This window comes from Dipodomys ordii, unplaced genomic scaffold (genome assembly GCF_000151885.1).
Source record: "Dipodomys ordii isolate 6190 unplaced genomic scaffold, Dord_2.0 Scaffold20, whole genome shotgun sequence".
In the NCBI taxonomy this organism is placed as follows: domain Eukaryota; kingdom Metazoa; phylum Chordata; class Mammalia; order Rodentia; family Heteromyidae; genus Dipodomys; species Dipodomys ordii.
In genome coordinates, this window is record NW_012267236.1 from 323,437 (window position 1) to 341,857 (window position 18,421).

The following is an 18,421-nucleotide window of genomic DNA, read 5'->3' on the forward strand; positions in this document are numbered from 1 at the left end:
TCAATTCTTACTTCCTGGCTTTCGATTGATAAAAATGAATGAAATTCCTCCACTGTGCAAAGTATCTCCTCTCCCTCAGATCTTGTCTGGACTCTTTGCGGGAGAGGGGGACATGAGCATCTGATTCTAGCTGGAGGCATGCAGGCAGAGTTGGTACATTTGGAAAATCAGCAACCTCCTTGTCAAGGTGACTGCTTCAGGTTCTTGAGGACAGGTGGTGTTGGCCTGCTCAAGCAGTAGTGAGAGGCCTGTGAGGGCAGCAGACTTAGGGAGGCAAATGGCCCTAAGATGTATTCAAATCCTCCCACATTCCCATGGCTTCATTTTTTTCCAATCAATCCCCTTCATGGTCACTGAAGAGATCGGCAAGGCTGCCAATGAAATTTAGAGTATAATTCTACTACCTGAAGCATTAGACTCTGCATTTGATTTTTGTAACATGGGCCAGAGGCTACACGAAATGAGACTGACTTCTGGGGTGGTCTTAAATGCTGGTATAGTCTGATCATACTTGGACAGTTCAGAATCTCAACTTTGTCAGAAAATTTGTCCTTGTTCCTACCACAGCCACCCCACACCATACCACAAAGCTGAGAAATGGCTCTGCCTCCTGTCTACCTTCCAGACTGCCCACCAGAGATTCATTTAGGGAACCTAAACCAATGGCAGGATCCACGCCCCAAAGGAAAGTGCAGAATTTGAGTCGTTGATACCCTGGGATACAGAGATGATGCAGAAGAGAAGTGGGGGTGGGGGTGCACAATGTTTGACCTGGGTTTGAGTTCTCTCTTGGGCCTTCCTCCCTCTCTTTTTTCCTTCCTTCCTCCCCCTAGCTAAGATGCTGAGAGTACAAAACTCCAGCTCCCTTTACTGGCTGTTAGTAACTTCTCTGGCACTCAGGCCAGAGGTCTGGCCTCCTAAGGTAAGTTAAGTGGGGATGGTGGTAGGACTTGCTCCAAGCCCACTGCCACTGCCAGCGAGTGTGCCTGACTTCTTCAGGTGAGTAGAATTTCCTAGAAATCCTGGACCACCAGTACTGAGCTTCGGTACTTCTTTGATGGTATTTACCTGGAGTAGGTCTGGCCTGGTGGTTGTACAGAAACTGCCAAGTGTCAGGAACTGAAACATGGGGACTGGGCCCCAGGCCCACGTTGTAAAGGTGGCCACATCCATACCTCAGCCAGGAAAGGGAAGAAAGGGACTTTTTTCTTTCTTTTGAGAGTCATGGGGCTTGAACTCAGGGCCTTGTCCCTGAATTTTTTTCCCCCTCAAGGCTAGTGCTCTAGTACTTTGAGCCACAGCTTTACTTCCTGTTTATAGGTGATTAAAGAGTTAAAGCCCAGGCCTTCTTGCCTGGGCTGGCTTTGAAACGCTGTCCTCAGATTTCAGCCTCCTAAGTAGCTAGTACTACAGGTGTGAGCCACCAGGGACTTCCTTAAAAATGAATTGCACTGGGGCTGGGAAGGTAGCTCAGTGGTAGAGCGCTTGCCTTGCATGCATGAGGTCCTGGGTTGGATTCCTCAGAACCACATAAGCAGAAAAAAGCCTGAAGTGGTGCTGTGGTTCAAATGGTAGAGCGCTAGCTCTTGAGCTGAAGAGCTGAGGGACAGCGCCCAGGCCCAGAGTTCAAGTCCCACAACTGACCAAAAAAAAAGAAAAAAGAATCGTACTGGCCTAGACTTGAGCCAAAGACCTGGCTTTGCCACCGACAAGCATCAGAAGCCATCCAAGGAAGTCAGTCTTTCCCATTTCTCTTTTGGATCCGTGATACCCAACTCCTATGCCCCATCCCAAGGCTCTGAAGAGCGAAGGGGACCCAGGCTCTCCATTTGGATCATGGAACGTTGATCAGACCCTTTCCTCTCCCCGGGCCGGGACGAGGCCAGGCCGTGTCTGGGCATCGGGGCAGTGGTTGGGCGCTGAGCTTTGGCGGGAGCGCGCCGGGGGGGCCCCCCCGGAGGCGGTGCGCTGGGGACCCCGCGGGGAGGGGGCGCGGCGGGCTCGGTGGTGTCGGGGGCCGGCGCAATAGCCGGGAAGGCGGAGTCCGCAGGGGAAACGAAACCGAGAGCAAACCAGAGCGGCCTGGCGGGGACCCGGGCCTTCAGCTAGTGTAGCGGCTCCAGCGATCGGGGGGACCCCCGGGGTCGCCCAGGACCGTCCATCGGAAGTGGGGAACCCTGCGTGGCCCGCGCCAGGAGCGACCTCCGAGCCCCGCCCTCCAGGATCTGGGGACCGGCCGTGGAACACGGTAGGGACTGACAGCTGTCCCCTCCCGGTGATCAGCATATCAGCCGGGTGACTGTCGGGAGCCAGGGAAGGTTCTAGTGAGCCATGGACTAAGCCAGGGACTTAGGTTGATCGCTGGGAAGTTTGGATGTCGGATTCTTCCAGGGACTGGGTTAATAATCCCTGACTAGAAATGTCTTGTCAGGAGAGGATCGGGACTTAACCAGTTTGCCAAGCTCTGTCCACCTGCGCCCCTCTCCACTTGGCTTGTCCAGCCACCAGAAAGTTCCTTTAGGTCAGAACCCGACGCCCTCCTGGCCGGACCTGCCCCGGACCTGCCCCGGACCTGCCCCGGACGTGCCCCGGAGCCTGGAACCCTAGAATGGTTGAAGGCTCACAGGGAAGTAAGTGCTCCGGCCTCACCCATGCCCGGGCTGATCCCGAGGCACCAGGAGCGTCTCCAGCCCGCAGGTGCAGTGCCCTTCTTCCTAAGCCGGTGTAAGGAGAAAACAGAAGCCCACATTTTGAGAGGTCGAATTGGGAGCCTTTCTTGGAGAGCCGGCCACTGCCGGTGGACTCCTGTCTCAAAGACCAGCAGCCCCTCAAATACACTTAACACTATCAGAAAACTGAGTCATGTGAGCAGGAGAGGTCAGAAAGCGCAGAATAACAAGACCAACAAACCAGATCACCCAATGGAGAGCTGCCGCCGTGGGACACCATGGTGGCCGGAGGACAGCCAGGAGACAGGAGACACGGGAGACATGAAACACCGCTTAATGGCGCCTGAGCTGGTCTGGACCTAAATAGGCTCGGGTGCAGGGGACAGCGTCACAGGGAGCTTCACAAGACTGGCAGGTCCAGTAACCTATTGTCCAAGTCCTCACCCCTGCCTGTAGAAATTCAGGCACGCCCATCAGCTGGGAGGTGGGACTTTACCTTCCTCCACCAAGATGGCGCCAGTTTAACCCAATTCCCTATCTACTATGTGGCCAAGATGACGCTGGTTAAACCCAGCACCCCCACTTCATTCCCTTCTCCTCCCAACACCCACACACTTGCATAGGCCAAACCTTCACTGTTACCTTTCTTCTTCCAAGGCCAACTGATCAACCTGCCTCTAAAAGAAACCCAACTCTGCTTTTTCTGTTCCCAGTATTGCCAGTATTGTGCTTCAGTTTTCTCTCTGCATCTGTCAGCCTCTCTGTCTTTCTCTGTCTCTTTTTTCTCTACTGGTACTAGCACTTGAACTCGGTGCCTTACATTTTTATGTTCAAGCCTGGAGCTCTGCCATGTGAGCCATACCTCCACTTCCTGGCATTTTGCTTGTACCATAAGGGTCTCTCTGATTTATCTGCCAGGCTGGCTTCCAACTGTGATCCTCAGATCTCAGCCTCCTCCGTATCTGGAATCACAGACGTGAACCACTGGTGACAGGCCTTGAACTAAGATTCTGCTGATTGCCACATTCTGAGTAGCTAGTATTACAGGACTAAATTGCTGATTGTCTGGATAGCATCGTTGAAAAAAATTCAACTAAGTTTATTTACTTGTCAGTCATGGGGCTTAAAACTCAGGGCCTAAGCACTGTTATGAGCTCTTCAGATTCTCAAGGATAGCACTCTGCCACTTTGAGCCACAGTACCACTTCCAGTGTTTTGGTGGTTAATTGGAGATAAGAGTCTCATGCACTTTCCTGCCCAGGTGAGCTTTGAACCATGATCCTCAGAGCTCAGATTCTTGAGTAGCTAGGATTACAGGTGTGAGCCACTAGCCCTCAGCTTCTTATGGCTTTTAAAAATGTACAGTATATTACTGGTTTTTATAGTCAACCTATGGTGTAACAGGCTGTATGAGACCTACAAATTCTCTGGTGCTTACCAACACTTTTTTTTTGTCTGATTATCCATAGTCTTGAGGTGTCCATGAAATATATTTAACTATAGGTGTTACATAGTACGATGCTGTGGTTTTGAGCTTCATTTTTCTCATAACTAATGTTGATGACCATTTTTTCATGTGTTTGCTGGCTAGTCATATAGTTCCTTTGGTGAAATGACTGTTCAAGTTCTTTGATTCTTTGCCTATTTTCTAATTGGGTTGTTGGTCATTTTGATGTTGAGTTTTTTCTATATTTGGTTAATAGGCCCTTATCCAATAAGTGAGGCATAGATAGATATTCTATCCTGTAAATTGGATTTCTATCTTCATTATATTGTCTTTTATAATTTTTTTAAATTTTGACAAAACCAACTGTATCTATTTTTGTTTTGTAGCTTGTGCTTTTAGCTGTCATATATACCTTAGATTCCAGTGCCAAATTCAAGATTATAAAGACTTGCAGTTATAGTAACCGTCTAAGTGTTTAGGCCTTTACATTTTAGATTGTATATCCCTTAAAAATTTGTAATTTAAATCATTGCTCCAATTTTAGTTCAAAGAGATCTGTGATCTCTTTATTTACCCACTTGGTAAATTGCCCTAAAATTTATTTCAAAGGAGGGGGGAGTGTTAGGGAGACTTCATGGGAGAATCAATGTCCATGCCGTGAAGTACTTTCTGATTTCATAAACAGCATGTATTATACATTCGCCATACCTTATTCTCAACACCAAAACATTCTCATTCTGCTCCTGTAGACTTTTTCTCTTCTCCAGCAAATAGACAAATCTGCACTGATGCTCAGTGGAAGCAGGGAGCAGAATGGAAGAAAGAGCCTCCTCTTTCTCTGTCCAGCTGAGTTTTGAAGGAGATTATTTTGAAGAAGTTAGCATGATAGTGCAGTCCATAAAAGATATAGAAAAGTTCTGAAATAAAGTTTTCTCAGAATTGGTATGGGACTTAAATGAGTCATATAAACAAGAGATTACCACCTCCCCCTGCCCTGTTAGCTCCTAAACTGGATTGGGAAAATGAGGAATGATTTCTGTCACTGTCACTCATTCAAATGTCTCTTCTAGGAAACCATGGCCAGTTTTCATCATCCAGGTTTCTTCATGGAAGAACTTAATAAATACCGTCAGAAGCATGGAGTAGAGGTGAAGTATGATGAACTGTCAGTAACAGGCCCTCCACATGCTCGAAGGCAAGTATCCATTACCAACACCAAGTTCCAATAGCTGTAGACCAGTGCTAGAATGTACGCTTAGCAGGTCTGAGGCCTGAGTTCAATGTCCAGTACACTCCCCCCCCCACACACAAAAAAAAACCCCAACAGGCTACATTCCCTAAAAATGGAAACCAAATGGCAACTCTGGCACTGTTTTGTTTTTGTTTTTTGTCGGTCATGGGGCTTGAACACTGGGCCTGAGCTCTTCAGCTCAAGGCTAGCACTCTACCACTTGAGCCACAGAACCACTTCTGGTTTTCTGGTGGTTAGTTGGGCTGGGAAGGTAGCTTAGTGGTAGAGTGCTTGCCTTGCATGCATGAGGCCCTAGGTTCGATTTCTCAGCACCACATAAGCAGAAAAAGCCAGAAGTGGCGCTGTGGCTCAAGTGGTAGAGCGCTAGCCTTGAGCTGAAGAGCTGAGGGACAGCGCCCAGGCCCACAGTTCCAGCGCCACAACTGGCAAAAAAAAAAAAAAAAAAAAAGAGTCTCACAGACTTTCCTGCCCAGCTGACTTTGAACAGCGATCCTCAGCTTTCAGCCTCCTAAGTAGCTAGGATTACAGGCATGAGCCACCAGCACCCAGCTCTTCTGGCACTGTTTTGAGGTCAATACTTTAATTCTACAGCAAAGTTGCTAAAGATATATCTGTGAGAGTTCTTTTGTTGTAAAGCAGTAGCGTCAGATGATTTCAGAAAAAAGAGAGTCTAAGCTTCTCCAGGCTTCAAGTAGGTATGCTGTCTTGGTTTGTGGGCTGCTTCAATTCTATATCACATATAGGTCCAAACCCTGAAAGCAAGTTGTGCAGATGATGGTTGCTGGACTCCACTCCTTATAAATGCATGAATTGTCCAATGTCTTGTGGTTCTTGTCTTTGTCACCAGATTTACATTTCAAGTTACAATTGATGGGAGAGAATTTCCAAAAGCTGAAGGTAAAACAAAGCAGGAAGCAAAAAATGCTGCTGCCGAATTAGCTGTTGAGATACTTAATAAAGAAAAAAAGGTTGGTAGCTGCTTTAAAAAATATATAGTATAAAGAAACCCATAAATGTTTTATAATGTTTCTCTGTAATAATATTCTCTATAAAGTACAGCCATTCACACATTCATGTGCAGTCTTTTTCCATTGCCGTGCAATGCTTCAGTACCAGCAGTACTCTGATTTGAGATGTGGAAAGATGAGAATGAAGGAGTCCCTGTCATTTAATTGAGGAAGTGTAAAGGAAAGGGGAAAGAGACCAGAGTGCTTGTAGGAAGGATAGTGGGTAGGCAATGGAGAGCAACATAAGTATAACTGGTATCCTTGAAGATGGGAAAAGAATATGAATACAGCTAGAGAGTATCATAGTATCATTTTTTAGTGGAATTCTAAAAGGAAAATGAGTGTATTAGTGGACTGTATATTTCAAAATTTGTGAGAGTAGATTGTTACTGTTCTCACTACAAAAAAGGTTAAGTATGTAAGATGATTGAGGTTAATGATCTCCATTCACCATTTCATAATGTGTATCTATTTTGAAATATCATCTGCATATAATTTCTATTGATCAATTAACATTTTTCTAATTTTAATTTTATTGTCAAAGTGATGTACAGAGGGGTTACAGTTACGTAAGTAAGGTAGTGAGTACATTTCTTGTAGAAATTAAAACTTTTTAATTAAAAACACTGTCTTGTAGGGAAAGGTATATAGTTACAATTTTAACTAGGTAATATAATTGGAAAATATATAATATCTAAGTTGTTTTTCACCTTGCTTATAATTTTATTAAAATTTAATTTTATTAAAATTGTTTAGTTCATATCTGTAATCTTAGCTACTCAAGAGGCTGAGATCTGAGGACCTAGATTCAAAGCCAGACTGGGCAGGAGAGTCTATGAGACTCTTATTTCCAATTAACCACCAAAAATCCAGAAGTAGAGCTGTGGCTCAAATGGTAGAATGCTAGCCTTGAGCACAAACGCTCAAGGACAACACCCAGTCCCTGAGTTCAAGCCCTACAACTGGCGTCTACACATGCACGCACATGCACACATACACTCACATTGCTTAATAATTTTCTTAGAAAAACAAAGAGTTAAATCTGTGCTGTTCTTTATATTAAACTAGTTTTTTTCTTTGTAGGGAGTTAGTTCTCTTTCACTAACGTCAGAAGGCTCATCCACGGGGAATTACATAGGCCTTATCAATAGAATTGCCCAGAAGGAAAATCTTCCTGTGCACTATGAACCGTGTATATCCGTGGAATTGGGGTCTCAAAGGTGATATATAGTTTGGCTTTCCCCTTTTCTAGTTGGATGCAAGTGCTTATTTCCATGTCTAACTCTCAAAAATATTTATCAGTCTACAGGGAGATTTTATTTTTATTTTAGTTGTGCCAATATTGGGGCTTAAACTCAAGCCTGAGGACTCAAGTGGTAGAGTACCAGCCTTGAGCAAAAAAGTGCAGCACAATACCAGCCTTCAGCAAGAAAGTTCAGGCATAGTGCCCATACTTTGAGTTCAAGCCCCACGACCAGCACAACAAAACAGAACAAAACAAAAAACATATAATAGAATTTTGGCTAATAAATAAGTGCTCCCCTAAGGCCTTTGTGAATATTAATTTTTGTTAAAAAATCATAAGCTAGATCATTGAGTGCCAGTAGCTCCTGCCTGTGATCCTAGCTACTTAGAAGGCTGAGATATGAGGATCACAGTTCAAAGCCAGCTGGGGTAGGAAAGTTTGTGACACTCTTAGCTCTAATTAGCCAGCAAAAACCCAGAAGTAGAGCTGTGGCTCAAGAGGTACAGTGCTAGCGTTGAGCAAAAAAAAAAGCTTAGGGACAGTGCCCACCCAGTTCTAGCCCTAAGAACCTCCACAGCGCATCCACACTCAGAAAATAGTACATTAGATTTATTGTACTTTAGATATTTGATTGAATATTCTATCATTTCCCCCTAGATTTTATTGCAAATGCAAAATTGGAAATCAAGAATATGCTATTGGTGCAGGTCCTACCAAACAAGAAGCAAAGCAAATGGCTGCAAAGCTTGCTTACCATAAGAAAGTATTAGAAGGTTCACTGGTATGTATTTTTAATTAATTTAATTTGCACATTTAAAAATTCCCTCTGAAGTCAACTTGGGGTTGCATTGTTTCTACAATGCCAAGCCAGCCCTTATGACCTATTTTTCCACTGTGTCCCACCAGTGAGCTATGGCCATGGACACACTTTTTTTTTTTTTTTTTGGTCAGTCGTGGGGCTTGAACTCTGGGCTTGGGAGCTATCCCTCAGCTCTCCAGCTCAAGGTGAGGCTCTACCACTTGAGCCACAGCGCCACTTCCAGTTTTCTAGTGGTTTATTGGAGATAAGAGTCTCATGGACTTTCCTGCCTGGGCTGGCTTTGAACCAAGATCCTCAGATCTCAGTCTCCTGAGTAGCTAGTATTACAGATGTGAGCCACCGGAGCCCGGCTAATAGACACACTTAAACTCCAGTTCAAACATCCATTAAAAATGTAGTAATCTGGGCACAGGTGACTTACACCCGTAATCCTAGCTCCTCAGGAGTCTGAGATCTGAAGATCATTGTTCCCAGCCAGCCTGGAAAGAAAAGGCTGTGAAACTCTTAATCTCCAATTAACCAATACAAAGTCAGAGCAGGGGTGTGGTCTGAGTGGTAGAGTGCCAGCCATGAGTAAAGAAGACAACTAAGAGTGAGAGGTCCTGAGTTTAAGCCTCAGAACCAGCACCAGAAACAAACAACTAATCTTGCAATTGTTCATGGCTGTGGATTTGGTGGCTCTGAGGGAAATAAATGTAGCCAGGACTATCCAGTGATGAACCTCCGTTGAGAAGTTAGCTAATTGCATTTAAACCTAAGAAGGATTGTTTTTCTTTCAGAAAAATGACTCAGGGTCCCCTGGTTATTTTAGTGACTGGTCCAATGTCTCTTCTACAAGGACATCGTAAGTTGATACTGCATCTATTCACACTGCTGCCAGAGGGCTGGAAGTGGGGCATAAAGGGTTTGCCTGGCATGATTTAGTCTTGGGATAGTTCCTCAACACCACACACACACACACACACACACACACACAGACAAACAATAAATAAAAATAAAAAGGGTTCATTGAAATTGAAAGAGCAACTTTTCACTTTAAGGAGAATTTACAGAAAGAAGTTATGAATTCAAAAAATAGATAAACAGTTATTCTCTTTTAGTGCTAATGCATTGCTGTCATCTGAAAGTGACTCCGCAGCAGATTTATCTCGAAGCTGTGACAAGAGTAACAGTGTAAATACTTCTGCATCTTCTTCTATGGTATTGTATTAATCTCTAAGCTTCCTTGATTCTTGATTCTTTGTTTAAAATGAGTTGCATAGCCAGGCCCCAGTGGTTCATCTGTAATCCTAGCTACTCAGGAGGCTAGGATCTGAGAATCACAATTTGAAGCCAATCCAGGCAGGAAAGTTTCTGAGATTCCTATCTCCAATAACCACCAAAAACCTGGAAGTGAAGCTGTGGCTCAAGTAGTAGAGTACCAGCTTTGAGCAGAAAGGCTCAGCACCCAGGCCCTGAGTTTAAGCCCCAGGACTGGACTGGCACAAAAAACAACAAAAACATGACCTGCATGGCTGGCCTGGGCACTGTCCTTGAGCTTCTGTTTGCTCAAGGCTAGCACTCTACCGCTTGAGCCACAGACCCACTTCCGGCCTTTTCTGTTTATGTGGTACTGAGGAACCTGACCCAGAGCTTCATGCATGTTAGGCAAGCACTTTACCACTAGGCCACATTCCCAGCCCTAGGTATATTTTTGCATTTGTTTTCTCCCTCTTCATCCTCCATACCTCCCTCCTTCCTTCTCTACTTTTTTTCCTTCTTTCTCTCTTCTTCTCTCCCTTTTTTCCTTCCTCTCTCTCACCTTTCCCTCTTTGGTGAGACTTGACCTCGGGCCTCATGAATACTCTGCCACTGGTCCACCACCCCAGCTCTCTCCCTGCTACTTTTTTTTTTTTTGGTCGGTCGTGGGGCTTGAACTCTGGGCCTGGGCACTGTCCCTCAGCTCTTCAGCTCAAGGCTAGCACTCTACCACTTGAGCCACAGCACCATTCCCAGTTTTTCTGATGGTTTATTGGAGATAAGAGTCTCATGAACTTTCATGCCTGGGCTGGTTTTGAACCACAATCATCAGATCTCAGCCCCTGAGTAGCTAGGATTATAGGCGTGAGACACCAGTGCCCGGCTCCCTGGTATTTTTGTTTTTGTTTTTGTTTTTTTTTGGGTCCATTCGTGGGGCCTGAACTCTGGGCCTGGGAGCTGTCCCTCAGCTCTTCAGCTCAAGGCTAGCGCTCTACCACTTGAGCCACAGCTCCACTTCTGACTTTTGGTGGCTAATTGGAGACAAGAGTCTTATGAATTTGCCTGCATGGGTTGGCTTTGAACTGTTATCTTCAGATCTCAGTCTCCTGAGTAGCTAGCTGCAAAGACAAATGTGAGCCACCAGTGCCTGACTTGTGTATAAAGCTTTTAGTCATACACACTAAGAAATATAACCACAAGGCCATCTAAAGAATTAATCTGATTAGATGCATACTGTGGCATACTTATAATTCAAGCACTCCGGAGGATGGTAGGTTCTGGGCCAACCAGGATGCATAGAAAAATCCAGGCTAGCCTGGAGACCCTGTCTAAAAACACACAGCAACAACACACACACACACACACCAAATGGTGGATTGCTTTAATGATTTCAGTTAAATTATTTCCAATTTTATTTTGTTATAGAATGGTCCCAAAAACCATCAGAAGAAGAAAGAAGTGTGAGTATCATTGTGCTTTGGACTAATTTTCTTTCAGAATTATGTTTTCAGCCTTATTTATTATCTTCAGTATTTGTAGAATAATACACATGCTTATTTGATTGGGGTTTCAGAACTTGAAAGCTTGACATCTCGTGTACAGAGGAACTTTTGAGTCTAGGCGCATGGTGTACTGTTGATAGAAGGTCCTACACTGAGGTTGTTGTATTCATAGTTTAGGATATTATTTTGGATGAGGCCAATGAGGAAGTAGACTTGGAGTGGGAAGTCAGAAGTGTATTTTCAGACAGGCAGAGTAATGACTTGATTATATATATATATATGTATATTTTTAAATTTTTATTTATTTATTTATTTATTTTTTGGGTCTGGTCATGGGGCCTGAACTCTGGGCCTGGGCGCTGTCCCTTAGCTCTTCAGCTCAAGGCTAGTGCTCTACCACTTGAGCCACAGCACCACTTCCGTCTTTTTTCTTTTTGCTTATGTGGTACTGAGGAATCGAACCCAGGGCCTCATGCGTGCAAGGCAAGCACTCTACCACTGAGCCACCTTCCCAGCCCCTATTTTTATATTTTTTATTTACTTTTTTGTTGGTTTGGGGGCTTAAACTTGAGGCCTGGGCACTATTCCTGAGTTCTTTGATCAAGGCTAGCATTCTACCATATTCAGCCAGTGTACCACTTCCGGTTTTCTGGTTAATTGGATATAAGTCTCTCGGACTCTCTCCCCCCCCCTCCCCGCTCTCCCCTCCACCTCTCCCCCTTCCCCTCCCCCCCCTGGCTTTGAACCATGATCCTTAGATCTCAGCCTCCTGAGTAGCAAGGATTACAGGTGTGAACCACCAGCAACTGGCTGAGTTTTTAAATTTTTTAAAGGTCAAAGGTCAAATGGTCAAATTTTGGTGGATCGGTGTCTTTAACCAAAGAGGAAAGCAGAAGTATAAATATGGTCAGGAATGAGCATGAACTGGCATCCACCAGCATATTTTGACCAGTGGCTAGCCATGCTGATATAGGTGTTTACATGAGGACAAAACAAGTCTGCATGCCAAACATTGGGCCCACAGCCAAGGATGTGGCATCTGTGAGGAAAGAAGGGAACTGTGTGAAGAAAACTGTAAAATATGCGTAGATATGACTTGAGAAAGTGGAGGGAGTCCAGTAGCTGGTGAGAGGGATGGGAAGGTTTGAAGTACACTGTTTCTTAGGCAGGATACAGACAAGAACCATGGCGCTGATGATGTTAGGCAAGTTGAAAACTTGGGGGCTTAGAGGGAAGCTAGCAATTTGGATCTGTTTCATTTTAGATGCTTTGTGAACTTCTAATGGCAGGTAACTAGCTCATGATCAATAAGGAATATTGGCTTGGGGAAGGAATCCTCAAGATATACTGGGTCTTGCATTGTGAGTGTGGAGAAAAGACGGGAAGGGCAAGTGGTTGGCCATCAATGAATGTGTTATAGTGAAGAAGGGAACTAGGACAGGAATGAAAAATCCTTATAAGAAAGAGAAGAGTCATCAGGATATTGTTTTATAAAGAAGAAAATTAAAACGTGCTACCTATTATTCTAATAGTTAACCCAAAATATAAAGAACTCAGTCAGTGCAGGACTTAAATCCTGCTCTATACAAGTTATGTTTGATTTCACTTTAATTTGAATTTTCCATTCTTATCTTTATTTTAGACACTTGGCACCTTCATTTAACTCTCCTGTTTTAAAAGGAAACAAGTATACAATAAACAACAGGTAAGAAGGAACTATACACTAGAATTTTTTTGTTTTTGGTCATGGAGCTTGAACTCTGGGCCTGGGTGCTGTCCCTCAGTGCTTCAGCTCAAAGCTAGCACTTGAGCCACTGCACCACTTCTGGTTTTCTGAATGGCTTATTGGAGATAAGAGTCTTACGGACTTTCCTGCTTGGGCTGGCTTTGAACCGCCATCCTCAGATCTCAGTCTCCTGAGTAGCTAGGATTACAGGTGTGAGCCACCAGCATCCTGCTTACTAGAATATTCTTGAAGATAAACTTGCTAATTCAACAGCTTCTTAAGGAGATCTTATAAAGTTGAACAGTTTAATAGCTATAGCACAATCAAAATCACAAAGCATTGTCACTTCTTGGAGAAGTAAGATTGAGATGAATCCACATAGAAGATGGTAAACACAGGTTTGTTGTTCTTATGAGAGTTTCTAGACATCCATTCGTGTTTTTGATTGAAAGCAAACATGTCTATAAACTGGTGATTAGGGGAAAAAAAGTTTAGAAAAAAATGTTGCTACTCAGGAGGCTGAGATCTAAGGATTGCAGTTTGAAGCCAGCCCATGTAGAAAAGTACATAAAACCCTTATCTCCAATTACCCAGAGAAAGGCCAGAACTGGAGGCATAGCTCAAGTGGTAGAACCCCAGCTTCAGTGAATAAAAAAGCATGAGGCCATGAGTTCTGTACTGATACCTACACTGTACACACACACACACACACACACACACACACACACACACACACAGAGTTTCTGCTTAATTTTCAGGTCTATAGAAAATTTCACTTGAAAGAAGGCTCCTGTAAATGACATGTTTGGGTTTTAAAACACCACCAAAAATGTAGGAGACATATTTGCAACAGCAGAACATTAAATCCAGTTTTTTTAATAAATATTTTAAGCACTATTTTATTTTACCTTATTTTTAAAGTTTATTTCATTTCATGATACTTTATTAGATGCTGCATCTAACAGGTACTAACAATTTGTGGGCACTGCATTTGCAGAAGGAACAGATGAAACCAGTTCTCTCATGGAGTCTTCAGGTGCTGGTTCCACGCAGCAGACATAGTCTGGCAGATAAAGGATTATTCATGAAATAATACTCACAGTCTTATACCACCATGAGAATGAGGAAATTAATTTAACAGACAGAATTTCATTGAATTCAAGAATCTCCTCAGTCCACCATTTTTTATGGGTCACCAGACTATATGTCAATGTGTAGCTGTTTTAGTTACATTCCAAATGGCAGGTGACAGGTGCAGGAAGCAGCAAGATAAGTACACACAGCAGTCCTCCTGTCTTTTGACAAGAACAGAGTGGAATGTCAAATACTTAGAATCTTATGTCTTTATTCAGACACAAGGTAGTCAAACACACAAACCAATAGTTTTCCAATGGCTTCAGACTTTATCTCCATGCACCATCCACTCACACAACCTCTACTTTATCATAGCTCCCACAGGGCTCTAGGGTCTCCACATTGGGGATAACTGACATTTACTAAATAATTACATTTAAAAAGTCTGTAACTACAAAATATGGACAGAGCTCTAAAGGAAAAGTGATCACTGGACAAGGAATGGACTCCAATATGTGAAGGGCGAGGTATGGCTTCTCTGAAAGATGCTAAAAGGAGATGGGTAAATGGAAGAGCAAATGAGAAGGTGAAAGTAGAAGAGACAAAATGTGTGCTGGGTGCTGATGGCCCACACCTGTGATCCTAGCTACTCAGGAGACTGAGATATGAGGATTCTGGTTTGAAGCCTAACATGGTAGGAAAGTCTGTGAGACCCTTATCTCCAATTAACCACCAGAAAGCCAGAAGTGGTGCTGTGGCTCAAAGTGGTAGAGCTCTAGCCTTGAGCACAAAAGCTCAGGGACAACACCCAAGCCTGAGTTCAAGTCCCACAACTGATGATGAAGATGAGGAGATGGAGGAGGAGGAGGAAGCAGTATGTGTCTAAGGCCATGTGCTTGGAGTTCGGAAAGCAAGTTTAAGACCATGGGAAGAAGCTGCAGAGGGAGACAGGGGACATGTTACATGTCTTTTCTAGACTTTCTGGATTTTGTTGAATGCAAAGGTGAGCTATTGCAAGTGTAGACAAGGGAGACACATGATCGAACTATGATCCCATCATCCTGGTTTGCTCTTGATCATGGACTGGAGCCAGGGTAGGAGAGGAAGTGGGGTATCAGCTAGCAAGCTACTACAGTAGTCTGAGGAAAGTGTGAAGTGGAACAAAGATGAAGGAGAGAGATAAATGGGCAGGGTCCAGTGATACGTTTTTGGAAGAAGAATTGATGGAGCTTAATGTTCAAATGTGTGGGGCTTCAGAGAAAGAAGAAAGATGGTAGTTCTAAGGTGAAGCAAGATCAGAACATATGCTTGTTTTTCTCTCAACAGCTCAGTGGCAGCTGTGGATACGACAGTGTGAAGTTTTCTATATGTGAAGGGATTTGTTTTTAAATTTTAACCATGACATCTTACACCTAGGAGTAAATTGCTCTCCCTCAGTAGCCACCTGCTATGTTGACTGTCCATGGAAGAGGACCACTCGGTGACTTAAAAGTTTCTGTGGCAGGGCTGGGAAGGTGGCTCAGTGGTAGAGCGCTTGCCTTACGTGCATGAGGCCCTGGGTTCGATTCCTCAGCACCACATAAGCAAAAAGAAAAAAGTCGGAAGTGGTGCTGTGGCTCAAGTGGTAGAGTGCGAGCCTTGAGCTGAAGAGCTGAATGACAGCGCCCAGGCCAGATTCAGGACCCATGACTGGACCCAAAAAAAAAAAAGTTTCTGTAGCAATAGTTTCTGAATAATCAGAGGGAGCTGGCAATGATGGTTATTATATAGACCCTGTCACATGAGGTCAAGCACTGCATTTCAGAATAATACTGGTATTTATCTTGAGGTTTATCGAGAATTTTGAAGAAATAAAGCAAATTGGTGCTGGAGGATTTGGCCGAGTTTTCAAAGCGAAGCACAACATTGATAAAAAGACTTACGTAATTAAATGTGTTAAGTATGATGACCCGTAAGTAGTAAATGTTTTACTTTTTTGAATGAGAGATTGTTGAACTTGCTCTATACTTTTTCATATTTCTCTCTCCTTCATTGGTATATCATATATTTCTTTTTGTCCTTCTCTATTTTTATTTTCTCTCTCTCTGTCTCTTTGTCTTGGTCCTGGGGCTTGATCTTGGGGTCTGGGCACAGTCGCTGAGCTTTTTTGCTCAAGGCCAGCATTCTACCATTTGAGTCACAGCTCCACATCTGGCTTCTTTGATGTTTAATTGAAGATAAGAGTCTCATGGACGTTCCTGCCCAGGCTGGCTTTGAGCCATTATCTTCAGATCTCAGCCTCTTGAGTAACTAGAATTATAGGTATGAGGCACCCGGCTTCATTTTTTGTAATGTAATCGAGAGGAACTTGACTTATTATGAAATGATCTTATGTTAACTCTGGTTTTAACTGAGTTTAAAAAAAAAGTGACCTCCCTCCCCAATCTAAAGCTGATGCTATATATACTTTACAGTTGAGGAAACTGACATGGCCAAAGAGATTAACTGATTTAATGAAGTAAAAGCAAGTTGGTAATTGTGCTGTTCCAAATGTGGTGGCTTAAATGACTGTCTCCTGATCCAGTGGATATAGCTGCTCAGCTAGATTCAATTCACCTGGGTGCTCTTGGTGTTTTTGCATTCTGGAGTTAGCTGAATACCTGACTGAGCAGGATATCCAAGAAGGCCCGCAAGACCGATGATGCTGGCTGTGGGCTGGCTGTGGGCGGGCAGTTCAACTGGGGTTGTCAACCAGACTTAGGTGGCCTGAACTCCTCATCACACAGAGAATGGATGTCAAGGAGGATTATCTCAGCAGGCACTGGTGGCTCACACCTATAATTCTAAGATACCCAAAAGACTGAGATTTGATGATCAAGGTTCAAAGCCAGCTTAGGCAGGAAAGTCCGTGAAATGCTTAACTAACCAGCAAAAGTCTGGATTTTGAGGTAACTACAGAAGGAATGCTTAGACCAGAGGACATAGATACCAAGTGAAGTCAGTGATGACAGGTTTTTTTCCTGCATCTAATTAATTAATGGGCCCAAAGAGACTATCTTTCAGCAAAGGTAACTTTTAATCAGCTATTAAGAGAACAACTGCACTTTTTGTGTTCAGTTTGTTCACTTTTTTTCTTTTGACTTCTCTTTTCCCCATTCTAAAGCTTGGTGTGGAAATCACAGAGATGTTTATAAGTGAGTGTGGACCGTTCTCTCCTGTTATCTGAGCTGTTTTGTAGTTACTGGGGATTCATCCTGACATCCTTATGTTCCTGTTCCTCTAGGAAGGTGGAGCGTGAAGTAAGAGCCTTGGCACAACTTAACCACGCCAATATCGTTGATTATTGTTGTTGCTGGGACGGAGATGATTATGACTTTGGGGAGAGTGGGAATTGGATTTTGAGGTAGGTTAAAAAAATTCTCACCATAGGCATCTTAGGATGGAAGGAAACTGTCATTTACAGTGTGTGGGCCCTGAGTGGGGCCATCAAACATCACCATTAATAATCACATCAGAGAGATGTGTACTTAATATGTATATGTGAAAATGGAATAGGAAAATTGAGGGGATGGGGAATGGGAGAAGAGAATTATGGGGGGAGATTGATAAGAGAGAATTATGAAAAGAGGTGATATTGATCAAGATGTATTATAATCATAAACTGACGTGTTGAATTGAAATTCCTTTGTATAACTTCTTAAATATAACAGTAAATTTAAAAAAAAAAAGATCACTAGCTTTCCTGACTTCACATGGGACCTGAGTTTAGGGTGAGTTGTCAATACCATGTTGTGAAGAATGTTTTACCATGTAGATGTTTCCATGACTGAAGTCTCCCTACACAGCTGCCAACACTCTGTTCTCCTCTGAGGCCTTGATTGTTGCAATGCAGTCAAAGGGTCTCAACTACTTCACTTGTAGTGAGGCAGTCAGCAGTAAAAATAAATGGATGGCTCTGAGCAGGACCCCCTACTTGTATCGCTCTTCTTTCAGTTCAGATACTGCCGAAGAATTGGAGATTTTGGAGATCTGCCATTTGAATTTGAATGTCATGTAGGTATTTCTTACGGCCATTGCTGTCACTGGAATTTTGTTGTATTGGAGACCTCTTCATTAGCCATCTCTTGTCTCCAGCTTCATCTCTATCTTGTCACCATCTGGAAAAATTTTGTCTTCTGTTTCAGAAATTATTAACTAGCAGCCTACAAGATTTCCCTGTATTTTTTTGGTGCTAATACAAGGACTTGAACTCAATTTCACATACTCTTGTGTGTGTGTTTGGTGTCTGCATATGCCAGTTCTAGAGCTTGAACTTGGGGCCTTTTGCTTTTACTTGGCTTTTTCTTTTTCTTTTTTTTTTTACCCTTCACATCCCTTCCCAGCCTCCCCCCTCCCCCCAATCCCAATCCTTCTCCTTCTCCCCCTTCCCCCCCCAGAACCGACGTTGTAAAGCTCGTTTT

At 43.5% G+C, this 18,421-nt stretch overlaps 1 protein-coding gene across 2 annotated transcripts in view; it reads left to right on the top strand.

Moving 5' to 3' along the window:
- Positions 1 to 2,078: 2,078 nt before the first annotated feature.
- The window catches only part of Eif2ak2 (eukaryotic translation initiation factor 2-alpha kinase 2), a 23,687-nt gene continuing 7,344 nt past the window's right edge, over positions 2,079 to 18,421 (top strand). Inside the window, exons 1-12 of one of the 2 annotated variants that reach the window (XM_013013682.1) lie at positions 2,079 to 2,248; positions 5,187 to 5,311; positions 6,216 to 6,336; positions 7,459 to 7,595; positions 8,279 to 8,402; positions 9,221 to 9,285; positions 9,542 to 9,641; positions 11,106 to 11,140; positions 12,825 to 12,887; positions 15,811 to 15,933; positions 17,245 to 17,364; positions 17,955 to 18,014. In XM_013013682.1, coding sequence (XP_012869136.1) covers positions 5,193 to 5,311; positions 6,216 to 6,336; positions 7,459 to 7,595; positions 8,279 to 8,402; positions 9,221 to 9,285; positions 9,542 to 9,641; positions 11,106 to 11,140; positions 12,825 to 12,887; positions 15,811 to 15,933; positions 17,245 to 17,364; positions 17,955 to 18,014 — 1,067 coding nt within the window. In that variant the 5' untranslated portion in view covers positions 2,079 to 2,248; positions 5,187 to 5,192. The remainder of the gene's footprint in view (positions 2,249 to 5,186; positions 5,312 to 6,215; positions 6,337 to 7,458; positions 7,596 to 8,278; positions 8,403 to 9,220; positions 9,286 to 9,541; positions 9,642 to 11,105; positions 11,141 to 12,824; positions 12,888 to 15,810; positions 15,934 to 17,244; positions 17,365 to 17,954; positions 18,015 to 18,421) is intronic. The other variant, XM_013013683.1, reaches the window with a different exon arrangement.